This window comes from Pituophis catenifer, unplaced genomic scaffold (genome assembly GCF_029215685.1).
Source record: "Pituophis catenifer annectens isolate HBS135680 unplaced genomic scaffold, rPitCat1.0.hap2 SCAF_25, whole genome shotgun sequence".
Classification (NCBI taxonomy): Eukaryota; Metazoa; Chordata; class Lepidosauria; order Squamata; family Colubridae; genus Pituophis; species Pituophis catenifer.
In genome coordinates, this window is record NW_027256905.1 from 200,387 (window position 1) to 218,359 (window position 17,973).

Here is a 17,973-nt window from a genome sequence, read left to right on the forward strand (position 1 = left end):
CAAGGAATAATGGATGGAAACTGAACAAGGAGAGATTCAACCTGGAAATAAAGAGATAAAGTTGCCTTCAGAAGTTGTGGGAGCTTCATCACTGGAAGCTTTCAAGAAGAGGCTGGACCATCATCTGTCAGAAATGGTGTAGGGTCTGCTTGGACTAGATGACCTACAAGGTCCCTTCCAACTCTCTTAATCTGTATCTATCTATACTATTCCAGACAAGTGGCTGTCCAGTCTCTTCTTAGAAGCCTCCAGTGATCAATTTCTGAAGGATAGATGTTCCATTCCTCAATATTAGGAAATTTCTCCTTAGTTCCAGGTTGTTTCTCTCCTTCATTAGTTTCCATTCATTGTTTCTTGTCTTGCCTTCTTGTACTTTGGAAAATAGGTGGACCTCCTCTTCTCTGTGGCAGCCCCCCAAATATTGGTACATTGCTATGATGTCACCCTTAGTCCTTTTCACTAGACTAGACATACTGAATTCCTGCAACTGTTCCTCATATGTTTTAGTCTCCAGGCCCTTAATCATCTTTTCTGCACTCTTTCCAGAACCTCAACATCTTTTTTATAATATGGAGACTAAAACTGGATGCACGATTCCAAGTGTGGTCTTGCCAAGGCATTATAAAGCGGCACTAATACTTCATGCGATCTTGATTTTATCCCTCTGTTAATGCAACCTAGAATTGCAATGGCTTCTTTGGCTGCTGCCACAGATTGCTGGCTCATATTTAAGTGATTGTCCACTAGGACTCCAAGATCCCTGTCACAGTTACTGCTATGGAGCAAGGTTTTACCTAATCTCTAAGTGTACATTTGGTTTTTCTAGCCTAAGTATAAAACCTTACTTTTCTCTACAATGAATTTCATTTTGTTAGATAGGCCCAGGGTTCAAGTCTATCTAGATCTATCTGGATCTTCAGCCTATCTTCTGGGGTGTTGGCTATTCCTGCCACTTCAGTGTTGTTTTCAAATTTGATGATTTCCCCATTTCTCCCCTCATCCAAATCATTGATGAAGATGTTGAAGAGAACTGGGCCTCAAATGGAACCTTGGGGTCCCCCACTTCTTGTTTTCCTCCATTCAGACGTAGTTCCATTGAGGACCACAGGCTGAGCCCATCTGGGGGTGATGCTGTCTATCCCACATATTTTCAGGTTACCGAGAAATTGGTTGTGGTTTCCTTTGTCAAAGCCTTTCTGAAATCCAAGTACTGTATACTACATGCACTGCATTTCATTGGTCCACTAATTTAGTCAGTTTTGTCAAAGAATGAAATAACATTTATTTATGATCTGTTTTTTGACCCTGCATTAGTCCTAGTAAGTCATTCATATCTAGACTGAAGAACAAGGGTTCAAATATGCATCTTTCCCTTCCCCCTTGGTAAGCATAGATCCTTCTTCTCAAGGCTCCATTGAGCCCAAACCTCCCTCTCAAACAAGGGCTTGGATCAGGGCCAACAGGCTGAGCTCCCTTTTGTGGGCAAACATTTTCTCCATGTTTCTCTGTTTATTGAGTCAAATGCTGCACTAACATCTAGAAAGCAGCAAATCTTGTTTTACCTCGCTGATATAGATTACTTTACTTTTACTTTTACTTTTATTTGATTTGTATACCACCCTACTCCCGAAGGACTCAGGGCAGTGAACAGCCAACAATAAAATACATAAATACAAAATTTAAAAAGCAGAAATAAAATCGAATTAAATAGTTTGGCCCAGACAGATTAAAACCCCAGTCAATTTAAAACAAATTTAAATTTGAGGATTAAAAATATTAAACATATTAAAATATTAAAATTATTTGTTGCCAATATTAGAATATTTGTTGCCAATATTAGATTATTAATCTATTCATTATTTCTTATAAAATCTATATAGCATTTAACTCTACCTAAAACATTCTGGTTCTTCCACAAGGAATGCATTTTTCTCAAGTTTAACTAAGAGGATCATTGCATAAATTTTAGCCACAATATCTGCTTGTCTATTTGGTCTATAATTGCTAGAGTAATTTTTATTCCATATTTTAGATGGATAAAATGCTACTATTGCCAACTTCAATCTGACTGGATAGGGCAGGCAACATTTATGTGTGAAAATGAAGATGCCAATAGAGGCCCCAACAACCAGGGATATTTTTTGATCAGTCAAATAGTTGTTAGAGTATCTTCTCCAGAGAATGTAGTGCTTGCATTTCAGGCCTTTTATGATTAATCTCAACATGAACATAATGGGGTAAAATATTGACATTTTTGCTAATATGGAGAAAAGCAGCTCTTGAATTCCATGGAGAAGACATGATTGCATCTATTGCTCACCCACCACCACCCACCCCTCAGTTTACCAGAAGGAGAAACACATACACAAACCTGAGGGACTTTATAGGTGCCTCCTAATGTTGACATCTGGATGGAAGTGGCCCTACTAGCTCCATCAAGAAGAGCCAGGAGGTTCTCCTTCCTTCCACAGCTGTAGTTGGGGACATTGGCTTCTCCAGTGGAGAGCATGTCCAGCAAGGCATCTGAAGTGTGGAAAGTGCTCCAATAGTTGTCATGGATGTTGTAGCCAAGTGTGAGATTGTGCAAGAGATGGGAATTCTTGTTGGCCAGTTGAATGTTGAAAATGAATAGTAAGCAATGAAAAAATTCGTAAGAAGTCCTATTGAAAAAAAAATTATTATAATCAACAGCCACAACAAATACTTTTGTTATATGTAATATATATAATCCTCCACAAGCCTACTGAGCCTTAAACCAACATTGATCCAAAAGCAAAGATCAGTTACACAAATAAGGAAATGGGCTGAGATACAGCAACTACAACTGATTCCATCACTACTTTAAATAAAATTCATTATTCAAGTGATAAATTAAGGATTGAACAGGGAGAGGAAAATAATCTGCAGCCCTTTCCGCTTTTTTTCAGACCCCTTTTTGAGTCTCTTTCACAAAATTCTGAATTCCTGAATGATGTTGATTTCCATGGCTTCTCTCTTCAGACAGAAGAGAGAAGCCATGGAAATCAACATCATTCAGGAAATTAGACATATCCCCCAATATAGGAATAAATGAAAAATAAAAAACTGAAAAGAAGGAGAGTGTTAGAATAGAGAGACTGCAACTCCATCACCCTGAATGACTTACGGATCATGGAAAACAAACTGAAGAGAAGGAGCCACATTGAAAAGCAACTTTGTATGCAACCTTTCCTCTCCACTGCTGACTATTATACTGATTAGATGGTCTCCTGGGCTGTAAAAGCTCTGAGGTTGTTTTCCATCCTGGTTCTCCAAACTCAGCGGGCATTTCATTCTCAGCTTCCCAGAGACTGAATGGGACAAAAGCAGCATCAGAAGCAGAAGCAGGAGGTCCATAATTCATGGCGTGAATCAATGAATCCCTTTCCTGTTTCTAAAGAAGATTTAGAAGAATTCAAAGGACTCTCACAAGATGGAATATGATCCAGTTGCTTTCCTTCTTCAAACACAGAGAAACACTCAGCTTCATCTGGAAAGGAGAGAGACGTACATTCAAGAGCACAGACTCTGCCTGTGCCAAACCTCCATATTTCTCTGCCCAAAGTCTCCCCTGGAGGATTCAACCAAAGAGCAGAGCTGAAACTTTTATCATAATTTTCCCTCTCAGGAGGGATTCCTGGATAATTCAACTAGTTCTTGCAGTCAAAGATTGTTGGGAAATTCTCTGGAGAGAAATGAAAGGGAAATAATCCCCATGTGACTCATAATAATAGGGGCAGAGATGAAATTAAATCAATCAACTAGAATTGAGAGGTTTGGGAGCTCCATGCTTGAAAGTGGCCCCGGAGGGAATACACGACACCTGTGGCTGAAGAAACACATAAATCTGATATTTGTTTGCATAGTGATGAAAGACAAAACTCCGGGGGCCAGTTAATGCTGGAGCATGTCACAGATCTGAAATAGCTGCCAGCTGAGTTGGAATTAAAATTTACTTTATTTTGAAAGCTAATGCTCAAGGGCATCACAGAAAAGGGCTGATGCAATAGTGCGGCCAGACTCCTAGAACAAAATCAACTTTAGTGAAAAACTAGTTTTTCAAACTTTGCAGAGTTAAAAAAAAAAAACAGAGGGAGACAGAGAGGGAGGGGGGGACATTAGAAAAAAAACAAGTGAAAAGAGATGGAGAAATCAAGGCTGCCTCTCACCCCATGTGGGGAGGGGAGGGAGGGAGGGAAGGAGGGGAGGGAACTCAGGACCCTCGTGTTGCAGATGGAAAGCTGATCTTCAAAATCCAACTTCCATCTTCAGAGACCTGGGAATGCAGAAGCCCATGTCCCATGTTCCCCTGCCACCTTTTCCCATGCACAGGCCAGGCAAGGGGGCTCTTGCAGGGATGCCAGACAGACCTCTGCCCGGCTGAGTGGGGAGCCCCTCTTGGGAGAAGGAAGCTGGGGAGCCTCATAGTGGGGAAGGGAAGCAGATGTGCAAAATCTCCCTCCAGGTTCCATCTTCTGAATCCTGGAAACGGGGATACTATATCCCATATTGCTCAATCACCTCTTTCCATGCATAGGACACTCAGGGGAAAGCAAAGCCCAGACCCAGGGAGAAAGCCCAGGATGGCCAGTAAGGAGGAGGGGATCTGGGCCATTCCTGGGAAGAGACTAACCTGGTTCATGGGTCCCAGGGTTGAATGTTGGGGGAGGGAAATGCAGCCCCTGGGGATTCTCCAGCTTTGCTTGGGCTCCGTGTCTTTCCAGGAGAGGCTCCGGTGGCAAGAATTTTGCTCTTTATTTGACCTCCCCCCCTTTTGACTTGGCTTCTTCAGCCTCTTCTCCATCTGTAATGATTGCCTCTCCTTCCAACTTAAGAAAGTAAAGACTCTTGAAACGTGATAGTTCAAAAGGATCTTTTTATTAAGCAGAAGTGATAGCAACCCGGTTAAGGATAGAGATGAATATCCTTAGGCAAGACACGTAGGATTAAAGCAGTAGAGACCCTCCCTTTAAATCAGAATGCAGATTTTAGTCAATACACAAGTGTGAAGATGTTTTCTTTACTAGTTTCCCTGAGAACCCGAACAAACATGCATTCCCACCGTTATCCTTTAAAGTGAAACAACCCACATGGCTATCATAAACATCCCTCCATGTTAAGAGGCTCTCAGGGCTCTTTGGCGCCAGGATATAGGTTGTAAAATATCTGTTGACCCAGGCAATTCTAGAAAATCGAATCCAAGTCTCCCCCTTCTCCCAATTGATTGGCAGTATCACTTTTAGGGATCTGACAGGTGATTTAAATTCATTGGTTCACGCTACAGGTGGGAAATTCAAGAGATCTCAGTGGCTGAGCTGTCAGACAGCTCCCTTTAAAAGAGGGAAGTGAGCTGTGACATTCACTCACTCACTTCTTGTACCGGTCTACCAAATAAACGAGCTCTTGTCTTAGCCGAGAGTCCTGCCTCTTCACTCAACCCACACTTAACACTTTCCACACTCTGTGCATGGATCTGGTTTCCTCTTGAGGGGATCCTTTGATGGAAAGGGAGGGATCTCTGTGACAGAATCCATGGATCAGACCCAATAACAGGCACGAGTCAATCATTTGAATAAGTCTCTTTTATTTACAGGTTCATCATTACATTGCATGCTGCATCTGGAAGTGAGGCTCGGGGAAGGATGTGTCTACCTTTTATGCATGTGGGCGGAGATTCAGGTAAGGAGTGGTCAGTGGGTGGTACTGACCAAGTGAGCATTGTAATTAACCCCTGCACTTCTGTGTCCCTGCTAACCCCTGGCATGGGTAAGGCATTTATTCCTGACAATCTCCTCTTCCTGAGACTCTTTCCACCTTTCAAGGGTTGAAATGGCTTCTCCTGGGTGTGTTCGGTGGTGTGTGTCTCATGTGTCATGTTCTCCTCGCTCTCTGTCTCTCCCTCATTCACCTGTTCTTCCCCATCTTTGTTCTGGTCAGTGTCCTTTGTGCATTCTGAGTTGGTGTATATGCTGGGTGTGTTACTCTCATGGAATGTTATGTATGGTAGCCCTTGCTTGACTGTCACTCTACCTACACTTTCTCTACCCTTGCTAACGTGAGCCTTCCCTTCTGCGAAGGTTATCTTGATCCCTGATTCTTCACTGAGTTTTAACACGGCCAATATGTTGTGGGGTATCTCCAGGACCAGTAGTACCCCCTCTATTTTCCCTATGCCTGGCAGTGTAACCATTCCCCTGCCTGTTACCTTAACCTCGCTTTGGTTTGCGACCTTGATTGAAAAATTCTCCTCCGTGAATGAGGAGAGCAGACTTTGGTTATAGGTCATGTGATTGGAGGCCCCAGAGTCCAGGAGCCATGAGTTGGTCTCCCCATCCTGACATGTCATGTGAGTGCACTCCCCTATCCCATATAATGATCCTGTTCTGCTGTCCCGTGAACTATCTGTCAAGTATGGGGGAACATTTGGCAACGCTTAAAGCCATGAGGGATGAGCTTATACAGAGGGGGGAGCCTGTTTCTGAATCCACTTTAATTAGTGTGATGTTGAACTCCCTAGACAAATCCTGGAGTCCCTTTATTATTTCTCTAGAAGGGGTTTCTAGGGAACAAAGAAATATAGAATACTTTTCTGGCCGCTTTATTGAGGAAGATTTAAGGCGCATATCACAGGCCTAGGCCTCAGAGGAGGCGCCAGGACACAAGTGAAAGGATTAATACCCTTCCCACCTGCTTTGACTGTGGCATACAAGGTCACTTTAAAAGGGAGTGCCCTCGCTCTAGGGCCAACACGGCTGGACTTAAGCACAATAAAAATAAAAGAGGCCGTGGAAGAGGGGGAGGTGGTCATAAAGGATACCAATACTGTAGTGTCACTAGTGACAATCACACCTCCCAGGTAAAGGATGCTGAGGGGCTGTGGCTCCTTGATTCAGGTGCATCAACGCATATAGCCAACACGAAGCAACGATTTAAGGTTTTACACCCACTCAAGTCCTCAGTAAAAGTTGCCACTGGGGACAAGGCAGAGGTAACTGGGGAAGGCGTGATCAATGTGCCTGGTATAGGAGATGTCACAGAGGCACTGTATGTTCCCTCAATCAAGAACAACCTTTTAAGCATCTTAAAATTGACTGAGGATAAAAATGTAAAACTGGTTTTTGAGAAGGGTGGAGGTTATGTTTCCGAAAATGGGAGTGTTGTTGGCGATATTGTAAAAATCAACAATTTGCCTTATTTTTCCCCAAAAGCACAGGTCAAAAGGCACAAGAAACCTAACAAGAGGGCTCAGGGAGCTAACGCCCAGATAGAGCAGAAAGCTTCTGTGCCAGCCCCCAGGTTGTCCAAACTCAAGGACCCTGGACCTAAAACCAATGAAGCTTTTAAACCAGCTCCTAGGACATCCAAAGCCATTAAGGCTGAGCCCATTAAGGTCACAACTCCTCAGCCAATCCTGAGGAACTCTAAGGTGACCATTAATCCAGTGCCTACTCTCATTACTGAACAGACCAAGGCTTGTAATGGTAAGATACATAAGGTTGACAAAGTATGCATGGGTAAACCTTTACATTTGGATTGTGCTCATATATTACACCGCAGGCTAGGCCATGCCAGCTTCCCGGTTATTAAGAAAATGCAAGATTTTTCTGATGGGCTTAAGATAAAGAATTGTAATACCTATTTGGAATGTGCCATCTGTAAGGCAGCAAAATCTAAAACTGCTGCTATACCTAAGGTCTCTTCCCATCGTGCAAGGTACCCTTATCAGCTGGTACACATGGATTTGGTTGGTCCTTTTAGACCCTCCCTTGGTAGGGGGCGTTATTTTTTAACGGTAGTAGATGATTACTCTCGTTATGGCCATGTATTTATTTTAAAGGACAAAACTGAAGTCTTTACCAACTTCAAATATCTTTACAACCAGATCCAAACGCAACACAAGGTGTGCATCGCTCAGGTGCAGAGTGATAGGGGGACTGAGTTTACATCCAAGATTTTTGAAAAGTGGATGAAGGAGAGAGGTATCCTCCATTTTAAATCATCCCCTCGAACTCCGTCCGAGAATGGTATTTCAGAAAGGAGAAATGGAGTGCTGCAGAATGTCATGAACTGCCTACTTGCAGATGCTGACATGAGCCAAGTTTTTTGGGCAGAAGCGGTCAAAATGGCTAATTATCTAGTCAACAGGACATGGAGTAGTGCCATTAACCAAACCCCATACTTCCTGGTCCATGGAAGGAAACCTAGTCTCTCACACTTGAGAATTTTTGGTTCCTATGCCTGGGTCCATATTCCCAAGCACCTCAGAAGAAAGGGGGGCAAGGCATCAAGGAGGCTCAGATTTATAGGTTATGCAACCGGCAGCAAGGCCTCTAGGTTTGTAGACAAAAATAACCTTGTCATTGTCTCTAGATCAGCTTCCTTTGAGGAGGGGTCAAATTGGTCAAAAATTCATTCCAATGAACCCGGTTATTCCCCTATTAGAAGCGACACTGAACAAGCAGCACCACCTGAAGAGGATGAACCAACAAACTCCAAGCAACTGACCAGCGAAGATCCAGATGGTGATGAATCCCTACCTGACTCTGACGATTCAGACAAGGAATCCCTGGGTGACTTCACACCTCCTGCCTCACCTAAACGACCATATCTTCGCAGCGCCTGGGACAGAGGCCCGCCCCATTTTGATTGGAAAGATACCTCCGGCAGCTCCAATTCTGACACCGATGCTCCGGATGACAATGATGATGGTGAGTGGCAATTTCCCAGACGATCAAAACGCTCCAATAAAGGGGTGCCACCCAAAAGATTGGACATTGGCTGTGTTGCCTCGGTCAACAGCGTTACCATGGCCCCTAAAACGTACTCAGATGTCCTCCAACTTCCCGAGGAAGAACAGCGCAGGTGGAGGGTGGCAATGGAGCGGGAAATGGACAGTCTCAAAAAATTGAAAGTCTTCATCCCCATGGAAGTCCCCAAAAAGAGGAAAGCAATTGGCACCCGTTGGGTCTACAAGGTCAAGCCAATGCCCAACAACAAACTCCTCTATAAGGCCCGGCTGGTAGCACAAGGCTACGCACAGCGCTTCTTGCAGGACTTTGATGAAACATACTCCCCCACCGTGAGAGCGGAAAGTGTGAGGGCTGCTTTGGTCACCGCAGCAGCACATGGGGAACACATTTTTCAATTTGATGTGCAAACTACTTATTTACACGCACATCTAAAACAAGAAATTTACGTCAGAGGTGCCCCCGGATTTCAACGGCAGGAAGGCCACACCTGGCTTCTGAAGAAAAGTTTGTACGGCCTCAAACAATCAGGCAGACTGTGGTACAAATGCCTGACTAAAACTCTCAAATCACTGGGTTTCCATCCATCTCCAGCTGATAAATGTACCTTCACAAGGGATACCAAAGGGGGGCTGGAGAAAGTCCTAGTGTATGTCGATGATCTTTTATATATAGGGCCTGACAAGGGGGGAAGTATTATATTTGCCAGGACCCTACAAAAAAAGTTCACTCTAAAGTCTTTAGGATATGTGGACAAGTACCTAGGCGTACAAATCATCACTACACCAAAAGGTTTTGCTCTCTCACAAAAGGAAAAGATAGAGGAACTCTTGGTGAAATGTAAAATGGAAGATAGCAAGCCAACGGCTATCCCAATGCAGACCGACTATTATGGGTTGGCACACAAGGATAGCCCAGAGTTCCAAAATAATACTCTATTTAGGTCAGTGATTGGCTCATTACTATATATAAGTAACTGGAGCCGTCCAGATATTGCCCTGGCCGTAAACCTGCTATCTAGACAAGTGGAACATCCTACCCAGTTCCACTGGTTAGCCATTAAAAAGCTATTAAGGTATCTCAAGACCACAGCAGATTACATGCTTCGCTTGGAACCTGAGAATAGAGACAAGGCCCAATTAAAATGCTTCGCAGATGCGGACTGGGCCGGAGATACCAAGACACGTAGGAGTACTTCAGGCTTCTTGGTACTATTAAATGAGGCACCCATCCATTGGCATGTGGGGCAACAGAAATTTGTTTCGTGCTCCACCGCTGAGGCCGAATATGCATGCTTATCAGAGGCAGGGAACGATCTGATATGGTTTGATGCCTTAATTTCTAGCATCTGGACACCACCGACTTTGCCCATCCAAATTATAGAAGACAACACCGGGGCCATAGGCATTGCCAAAGCCTATGCGGTGGGAAAAAGGTCCAGACATATTGATATCCGCTATCAAAATGTTAGGCAACTAGTAGAGATGGGGTTTATATCTTTATCACATTGTCAGACCAAATATCAAACAGCTGATATTTTCACAAAACCTCTACCAGCAGATAGGCACAAAGATCTGTGTAAAAAGTTATGTCTCACAGGGTAAAATCTGTTGTGCATTGCATTTGTATGTTTGCATGCCATTGGCTCGCAAGGAAGGGAACTGTCAAGTATTTGCAAGTCATTGGCTCATATATCATACAGACACTAGTGGAGGCAGGAAGTGCCCCCACCCCTGTGTGGAGAGGAGGGGCTTACACTGAGTATAAAACCCCCTCTAACCTTTCCACCTCGCTCTCTCTTTACGTTTGTTCTCCGTGAGACATGATCTTTGATAGGGGTAGTCACGCACGCTGTGTGCCCCCTACCCTAATGGATATTAAGACAGCCTTTGTATATAGTTAATATGTTTTGTTATATGAATAAATACATTTATCACATTTATTCATGCATCTGCCTTTGGACTCTTCTATGCTCCTGGGTGTTTTCTACGATCCCAATTTCCACACTATCCCTGTTTCCCCTCCTGTCTCTGGGGTTGGGAGAGTCCCTGCGTCTGTACCTCTCCTCAGAAGTGTGTCTCTCTGTCTGTCTGAACCTATGTTCTGGTCTACTTCTCTCTCTGTAGTTCTTGGGGCAGTCTCTCTTGAGATGTCCCCTTGATCCGCAGCTATAGCACTCTGTTATACTATGCTGCCTGTCTTGGAAGGCTACTTTCTTTTCGTGTTTATGTTCCCTGGAGGAGCCAGAGCGGCTCCTCTTCAAATTGTCTTCAGCGATCAGTTTGTTAGACAGCTTCTCAACGGATAGGAGGCCTAGTGTTATGTCCTTATAAGGACATCCGCCCTGATTGGCTGCCAGCCATCGGGCGGGAGATTTGAATCCCTGTCTAGGGGCGGTGCGTCTGCCGGGAGCGAATATAAGGAGAGCTCTGGCAGCGCGCCAGCAGTCTTCTTTTACTTGTTACATTGTAAATAAAGCTGTTACATGTATAGAGCTGGTCACATCTTCTGTTCCTGCGCCTGATCTAACACTGGCGACGAAGGACTAGAGAAGAGAACCTGAGAAAGACTCAAGGCACGATCGCCCAACGAGCTGAAGTCACTACACCACAGCGACTTCCAGAATGGCTACCCCGCAAGCCCCGATGACCGCGCTGAACCCGTTCGACCCATCCCGGGAGAAGTGGAGGTCATACATGGTCCGATTCCGGCAGTTCCTGCGAGGAAATGGATACCAGAACCTCGACGATGAGAGGAAAAGAGCCCTCTTTCTGGCTCATTGCGGATCGGACGTCCTGGAGATGGCGATTGACCTCGTGGCACCCAGGGACATCGAGGAGATGTCCTGGAACGACCTACAGGAAGTCCTACAGGAGCACTATGCACCTACAGGCACCCCCATCGCAAACAGGTTCACCTTCCAGCAAAGAAACCAGCGGGAAGGTGAACCCATCAAGGAATTCATGGCAGCGCTTCGCCAAATCGCTGCCAACTGTGAGTTCGACAATGTGGACAATGCCATCCGGGACCGCATTGTTTTTGGAATGCGAGATGTGGGGCTGCAAAAGAAATTCCTCAGCCGGAAGAGGATCCCGCTTAAAGACGTCCTCGACGAGGCAACAGCGGCTGAAACGTCTGAGCAAGCAGCCGCCGCAATGGTAAAAGCAAGAGGGATCCATAAGATCCATAAGTCGGGCCCGACCTCATCAGACGAGGCAACCACTCAATCCGAGTCTGATGAGGAAATGGCCATCCACAAGGTGTCCCGCCCCCCCAGGCGGGAAAACCCACAGCATGGCGACCGGGGAGAGCGATGCGGCAGCTGCAGAGGCGACCACCCCAGGGCAAACTGCAGATGGAGGGACGCGACCTGCCGCCGATGCCTGAAGAGGGGCCACATCGCCGAGGCCTGCAGAGCCACAGACCCAGCCCCGGAACCGCCCAGACCACGATTCCGGGAAAATCGCAAAGATAACCAGAGGACATCCAAACGGTCCTCAAACCAGTCTCGGCGCGGGGAGGAGGAATATCCCCGAAACAAAACGGTGCACCAGACCACCACCATTGCTCACACAAGCGACGAGGGGACCACCAAGTTCCACGTGACGCTGCTAGCAGAGGGGTCTCCATGCAAGATGGAGGTAGACTCCGGATCCGCCTTCTCCATCATGGACTGGCAGCACCTACAACAGCTGAAACCGGCATACAAAAGGACCCAGCTGAAAGCCCCGAAAGACAAACTTGTGGACTTCAACGGAAACCCCATTGAAATCCTAGGCAGAGCCACCATCCACGTGAAGTACAACGACTTTGACGGAAAGCTACCCATCACCATCGTGCAGCACAGCCGACCGAACCTGTTGGGCGTGGAGTGGTTCAAGCCGCTAGGACTTTCACTTCAGGGCATCCACGAGATCCGCAGGGACGAACTCGACTCCATCATCGAAGAGTTCAAAGAAGTCTTCGATGGTAAGCTGGGGAAATTTGTGGGGAGGCCAATCTCTTTTAATCTGGACAAGGGAATCACCCCAATCAGGCTCAAGCCCCGCCGAGTTCCATTTGCCCTGCGGCCTAAAGTAGATGAACAGCTGGATAAGCTGATCGCCCAGGGCGTCCTGGAACCGATCGATCATGCCTCATGGGAGACCCCCATTGTGACCCCACTGAAGCATGATGGGTCTGTGCGCATCTGTGCTGACTACCGTTGTACCATCAACAAGGCGTTGGCACAGAGCGCATACCCAGTCCCAGTGGTGCAACATCTGCTGCATTCCCTGGGATCTGGATCAATTTTCGCGAAACTGGACCTGGCCCAGGCTTACCAGCAACTGCCAGTGGATGACAAAACGGCGGAGGCTCAAACAATTGTCACGCACAGAGGGGCATTTAAATGTAACCGCCTCCAATTTGGAGTCAGCGCTGCCCCTGGTATCTTCCAATCCATGATGGAACGCCTTCTCCAAGGCGTTCCAGGGGTGGTGCCTTACTTCGATGATGTGCTCATCTCCGGTGACTCAAGAGCCCAACTCCTTGAAAGGCTCAGGCTTGTCCTGCAGCGGTTCAAGGCCAAGGGTTTGAGGGTCAGGCGGGACAAGTGCATCATAGGAGTACAGGAAGTCGAGTTCGTGGGCTTCCTCATTGATAGCACAGGCATACACCCCACCAAATCAAAAGTGGAAGCAATCCATGAAGCTCCAAGCCCAAAAAACAAAACAGAGCTTCAGGCTTTCCTTGGGTTGCTCAACTTCTATGCCATTTTCTTAAAACAGAAAGCCACAGTTGCTGAGCCACTCCACCGCCTGCTGGGGAAATCGGCTTCCTGGAAGTGGGGCCAGGAAGAGGAAGCGGCATTCCGGGCCATCAAAGGACTATTGACTTCCAAAAGCGTCCTCATCCAATACAGCGAGACGCTCCCCATCAGACTGACCTGCGACGCGTCGCCTTACGGGGTGGGGGCAGTTCTCAGCCACGAACTGCCCAATGGCTCGGAAGCCCCAATAGCGTACTTCTCAAAGACTATGTCCGGCGCAGAACGAAACTATAGCCAGCTGGACAAAGAAGCCCTGGCCATCGTGGCTGGAGTGAAGTGCTTCCACGAATACCTCTACGGAAGACGTTTCACCATAGTCACAGACCACAAGCCTCTCCTGGGACTCCTCGCAGGCGACCAACCAACCCCGACCTTCATGTCCCCAAGAATGACGAGATGGGCCATCTTCCTAGCTGGCTACTCCTATAGGCTCGTGCACCAGCCAGGCACAGCCATAGGGAACGCTGACGCCCTCAGCAGATGCCCGTCGAAGAAGCCGGTCGAGGACCCAGCCCCCACGCTCCACCTACTTCACATTGATGACGACGCCAGCTGCCCGGTGTCATCCGCAGATGTGGCCGTCCACACCCAAAAGGACCCCACACTCCGCCAAGTGAAGTCCTGGATCCTCAGAGGGTGGCCAGCGGAAAAGCCAGAGGAAAGGTTCAGCCCGTTCGCCAGGAAACAGGAGGAGCTGTCCACCATAAAGGGCTGCCTGCTATGGGGAGACAGGGTGCTGATTCCAAGCACTCTGCAACGGCGGACGTTAGAGACCCTGCACAAGGGGCATCCGGGCATCGTCCGCATGAAGGCCCTGGCACGGAGTTATGTCTGGTGGCCCTCCGTGGACAGAGACATTGAACAATGGGTCTCCAGATGCGACCCGTGCCAAGAAGTTCGCCCAGCGCCGCCGCAATCCGAAGTCGCGAAGTGGGAGACCCCCAGCAACCCCGGTCGAGGATCCACATCGACTTCGCGGGTCCGATGCAAGGGCGACACCTCCTCATCGTGGTAGATGCCTTCTCCAAATGGCTCGAGGTGGTGCCCATGGCATCTACCACGACAGAGGTGGTGCCCATGGCATCTGCAACGATCCGAGCCCTGCGCCGCCTTTTTGCCACACATGGTCTACCGGATGTGCTGGTCTCAGACAATGGCCCCCAGCTCACATCCCTGGCCATGGAGTCCTTCCTGGCAGGACTGGGCATCCGCCACGCCCTGTCCGCCCCCTACAGGCCGGCCGGAAACGGACAAGCCGAACGCATGGTCCGACTGACCAAAGAGGCCCTCACCAAGATGGGCCCGGGGAACTGGCAAGAGCACATAGACAACTTCCTCCTCACCCAGCACATCACGCCACACGCCACCACCCACAAGAGCCCAGCCGAACTGTTGATGGGCAGAAGGTTGAGGTCACCCTTGGACCGGCTGCACCCCCAATACAGCCCGGAAGTGACCGCAACCGCCAGCCGCTCGCTTCGCGCCTTCAGCAACGGAGATTCAATCTTCGCGCTAAATTTCAGCGGCTCCCCTAAATGGCTGAAAGGAAAGATTGCCAGCACAACCGGCAAAATCCTACAACCCCAAATCCTACATCGTCGAGTTGGAAGATGGACAGTTCACGAGACGCCACATCGACCAACTCCGAAAAAGGTGGGGGGGAGCACATGAAAACCAGCCTGACAAGGGAGGCCTACAACACCCCAACGAGGTAGGCCTCCAACACCCTGGCGAGGTAGACCTACCACACCCAGACCAGGTAGGCCTACAACACCCCGACGAGGTAGGCCTACCACACCCCTGCGAGGCAGAGCAGCACCACCCCGACAAGGTCGGCCCAGCCCACTACCAGATGCTGTCACGTCGACAGCCCAGCGAGGTAGACCTGGGCCAACCGCACGGGGGATGGCACCACCAACCCAGCCAGGTGGGCACCGGGCACAACAGGGCCAGGGACCACCAACCCAGCCCGCAAGTAGACCGGTACCTGCCCAGAGGCGGAGCGGCGCACCCCACCAGTGACAGCAGCCTACGCCAGCCCAGCCAAGGAGACCACGGGTCCAGGCGAGTAGACCGGGACCCATCCAAGACGGGCACCCCCCGACCCATGGGCAAGGGTGGCACACGACTCCCCGGCGAGAGGGACCCCCGCCCATCACAAGAGGCAGCCAGGAAACAACACCCCGATCCGGATGACCCCAGGCACCACCCGACGGTAGACCAGGGACTAGGGGGAAGGGAAAGCCGACAACAACCCGGCCAGGTAGACCTGCACCACCCCGGCAGGGGAGACCTCCGCCGCCCCGCAGAGGTAGTGCCGCAACAACAGCCCGACCAGGTCGACCACCACCGACCAGACGGGGTAGACCAACGCCAGCCCGACCTAGCAGACCAATGCCACCCCTGCGAGGTCGGACAACGCAACACAAGCCAGCACCACCCGCAGCCGGCGGGCCGGTCCAGAGGGCACCAAACAGAACCACCACCCACCCGGCACCAGGCCGAACCGCAACCGAACCGCAGCGCCCGGGAGACCAGGGAGGAGCAAACGATGGACTTACCGAGACTCAGACGCTCTTCCCGGGTCGGAACCGAGCCACCGAGACGAGGCGACAGATCCACAGGCCAGGAAGAAGACCATCAGAACCAGCCATCCAAGGTCTGCGGTCCGGCCGGAGGCGCTGAGGGTGACCCCGCTCACTCGACAGCCGAACCAAGCCCGGTTCCGGAGAGGGAGCCGGGAGACGACAGAGCCCCGTCCATCCAGGTCGGAGACGGAGAACAAGTGAGACTGCGCAGGTCAGCTAGGGTGCCGAGGCGTCCTACGTACCTGCGTGATTACGTGACTTTTGTGAACGAGATTTGACAGTCCAGACTAAGGGGGGAGGAGTGTTATGTCCTTATAAGGACATCCGCCCTGATTGGCTGCCAGCCATCGGGCGGGAGATTTGAATCCCTGTCTAGGGGCGGTGCGTCTGCCGGGAGCGAATATAAGGAGAGCTCTGGCAGCGCGCCAGCAGTCTTCTTTTATTTGTTACATTGTAAATAAAGCTGTTACATGTATCGAGCTGGTCACGTCTTCTGTTCCTGCGCCTGATCTAACACCTAGACTAACAGTATCTAAGTGTGCTAAGAAGCTGTCCCATGAGTGATCTAAAGAGTTAATTATTACACTCTTCATGATCTGTTCTGATATGACTTCCCCCCTAAGGTGTAGTTCTGCCCTGGTAGCGTTTAGGGACACCAGATGCTCACTTACGGGGGTCCCCGGTTTGACTCTGGCAGAGAAGAAGTCTTTGGAAATCTGGGTACTGGTTGCCACACTTTCACTGTAAAATAACCCAAACATTTTTTGTATGATTTCTGACACAGTAAGATTGTGACCAATGCTATGGTAAATAGTGGGAGATATGCTGGCAATTAAAAGGTAAAATGCCCTATGGTGCATACAGTCCAACTCTAAAGTCCATGGTCTCTCTGGGGGGTCATTAATAAAATGTGACATGTTTTCTTTTAGGAACACCACCTGAAGCTGCTTTGACCACTCTAGGATATTGCCCCCATCCATCCTCAACTTGGGAAAGTCACTTGATAAGTTCCCAGCATTATTTGTAAAATTACTTACTGCAGGCTGCTGTCCATGGTTCTTTATGTGCCTATAGCAGCAAAACGGCATGGGAACGCTTGCCGGCAGTTTAAAAGTCCCGCTTTGCAATTTTTTTCTTTTTTCTTCCTCTAGGCGAAAGAGCGCATGCGCGAAGTCCATTTCAGCTCTGCCGTCGTCGTAGAAGGACCTGTCCATTGCGGCTCCGGCGTAGAGGCCTCTGTCGGTCGGGTAGGCCTCGGCTTTGGTCTTGGGGGTCCAGATGTGCTCCGGAAGGTGTCGTCCCGCAGCGGCTTCTCCGATGTGAAGGTCCTGGTGGCGCTGGGGTCCCGGCGACGAATGCAGGTAGCTGCCCCAGTCCCTGCGTTCCGGGGTGCGCGGCCTGGGCGATCGGAGGCGCGGTGTTCTTGGGGTGCGTAGGGGGGTTGGCGCGCTGGTGTGGGCATCCATGGCCCTCGGGTGGGTGTTCCGGTGCCCCTCTCCTCATCTCCCCTTTCGATTGGGCCTCTCTGGTCTCCCTTTTGCGATTTTGAGGCCTGGGCCGAAGGCGGCGGCAAGGGTCTTCATGGCCTTATCGACTTGCCGCTCGGTCGGGGTGTAACTGGGGCCTGAATTGGATTCTGTCCCCTCTCCCCGGTCGCTTTCTTCATCGCTTATGGTCGGGCATTTTTCGCGCGCCGGCCATTTTGAATTCTGGCTGCCGATTGGATGGGGGTCAGCCATCTTGTCCGACCACGTGGTCAAAGATGGCCGCCGTTTCAAATTTTGAGCGGGGCTTCGGGGCTCGGTGACTG

The 17,973-nt window shown here is 49.1% G+C and overlaps 1 protein-coding gene across 1 annotated transcript in view; it reads right to left on the bottom strand.

Annotated features, from left to right (window-relative positions):
* LOC139326272 (vomeronasal type-2 receptor 26-like) overlaps positions 1-17,629 on the bottom strand; it is a 35,131-nt gene extending 17,502 nt beyond the window's left edge. Inside the window, exon 1 of the mRNA XM_070956427.1 lies at positions 17,201-17,629. Within this exon, the coding sequence (XP_070812528.1) occupies positions 17,201-17,629 (429 nt within the window). The remainder of the gene's footprint in view (positions 1-17,200) is intronic.
* Positions 17,630-17,973: the final 344 nt, after the last annotated feature.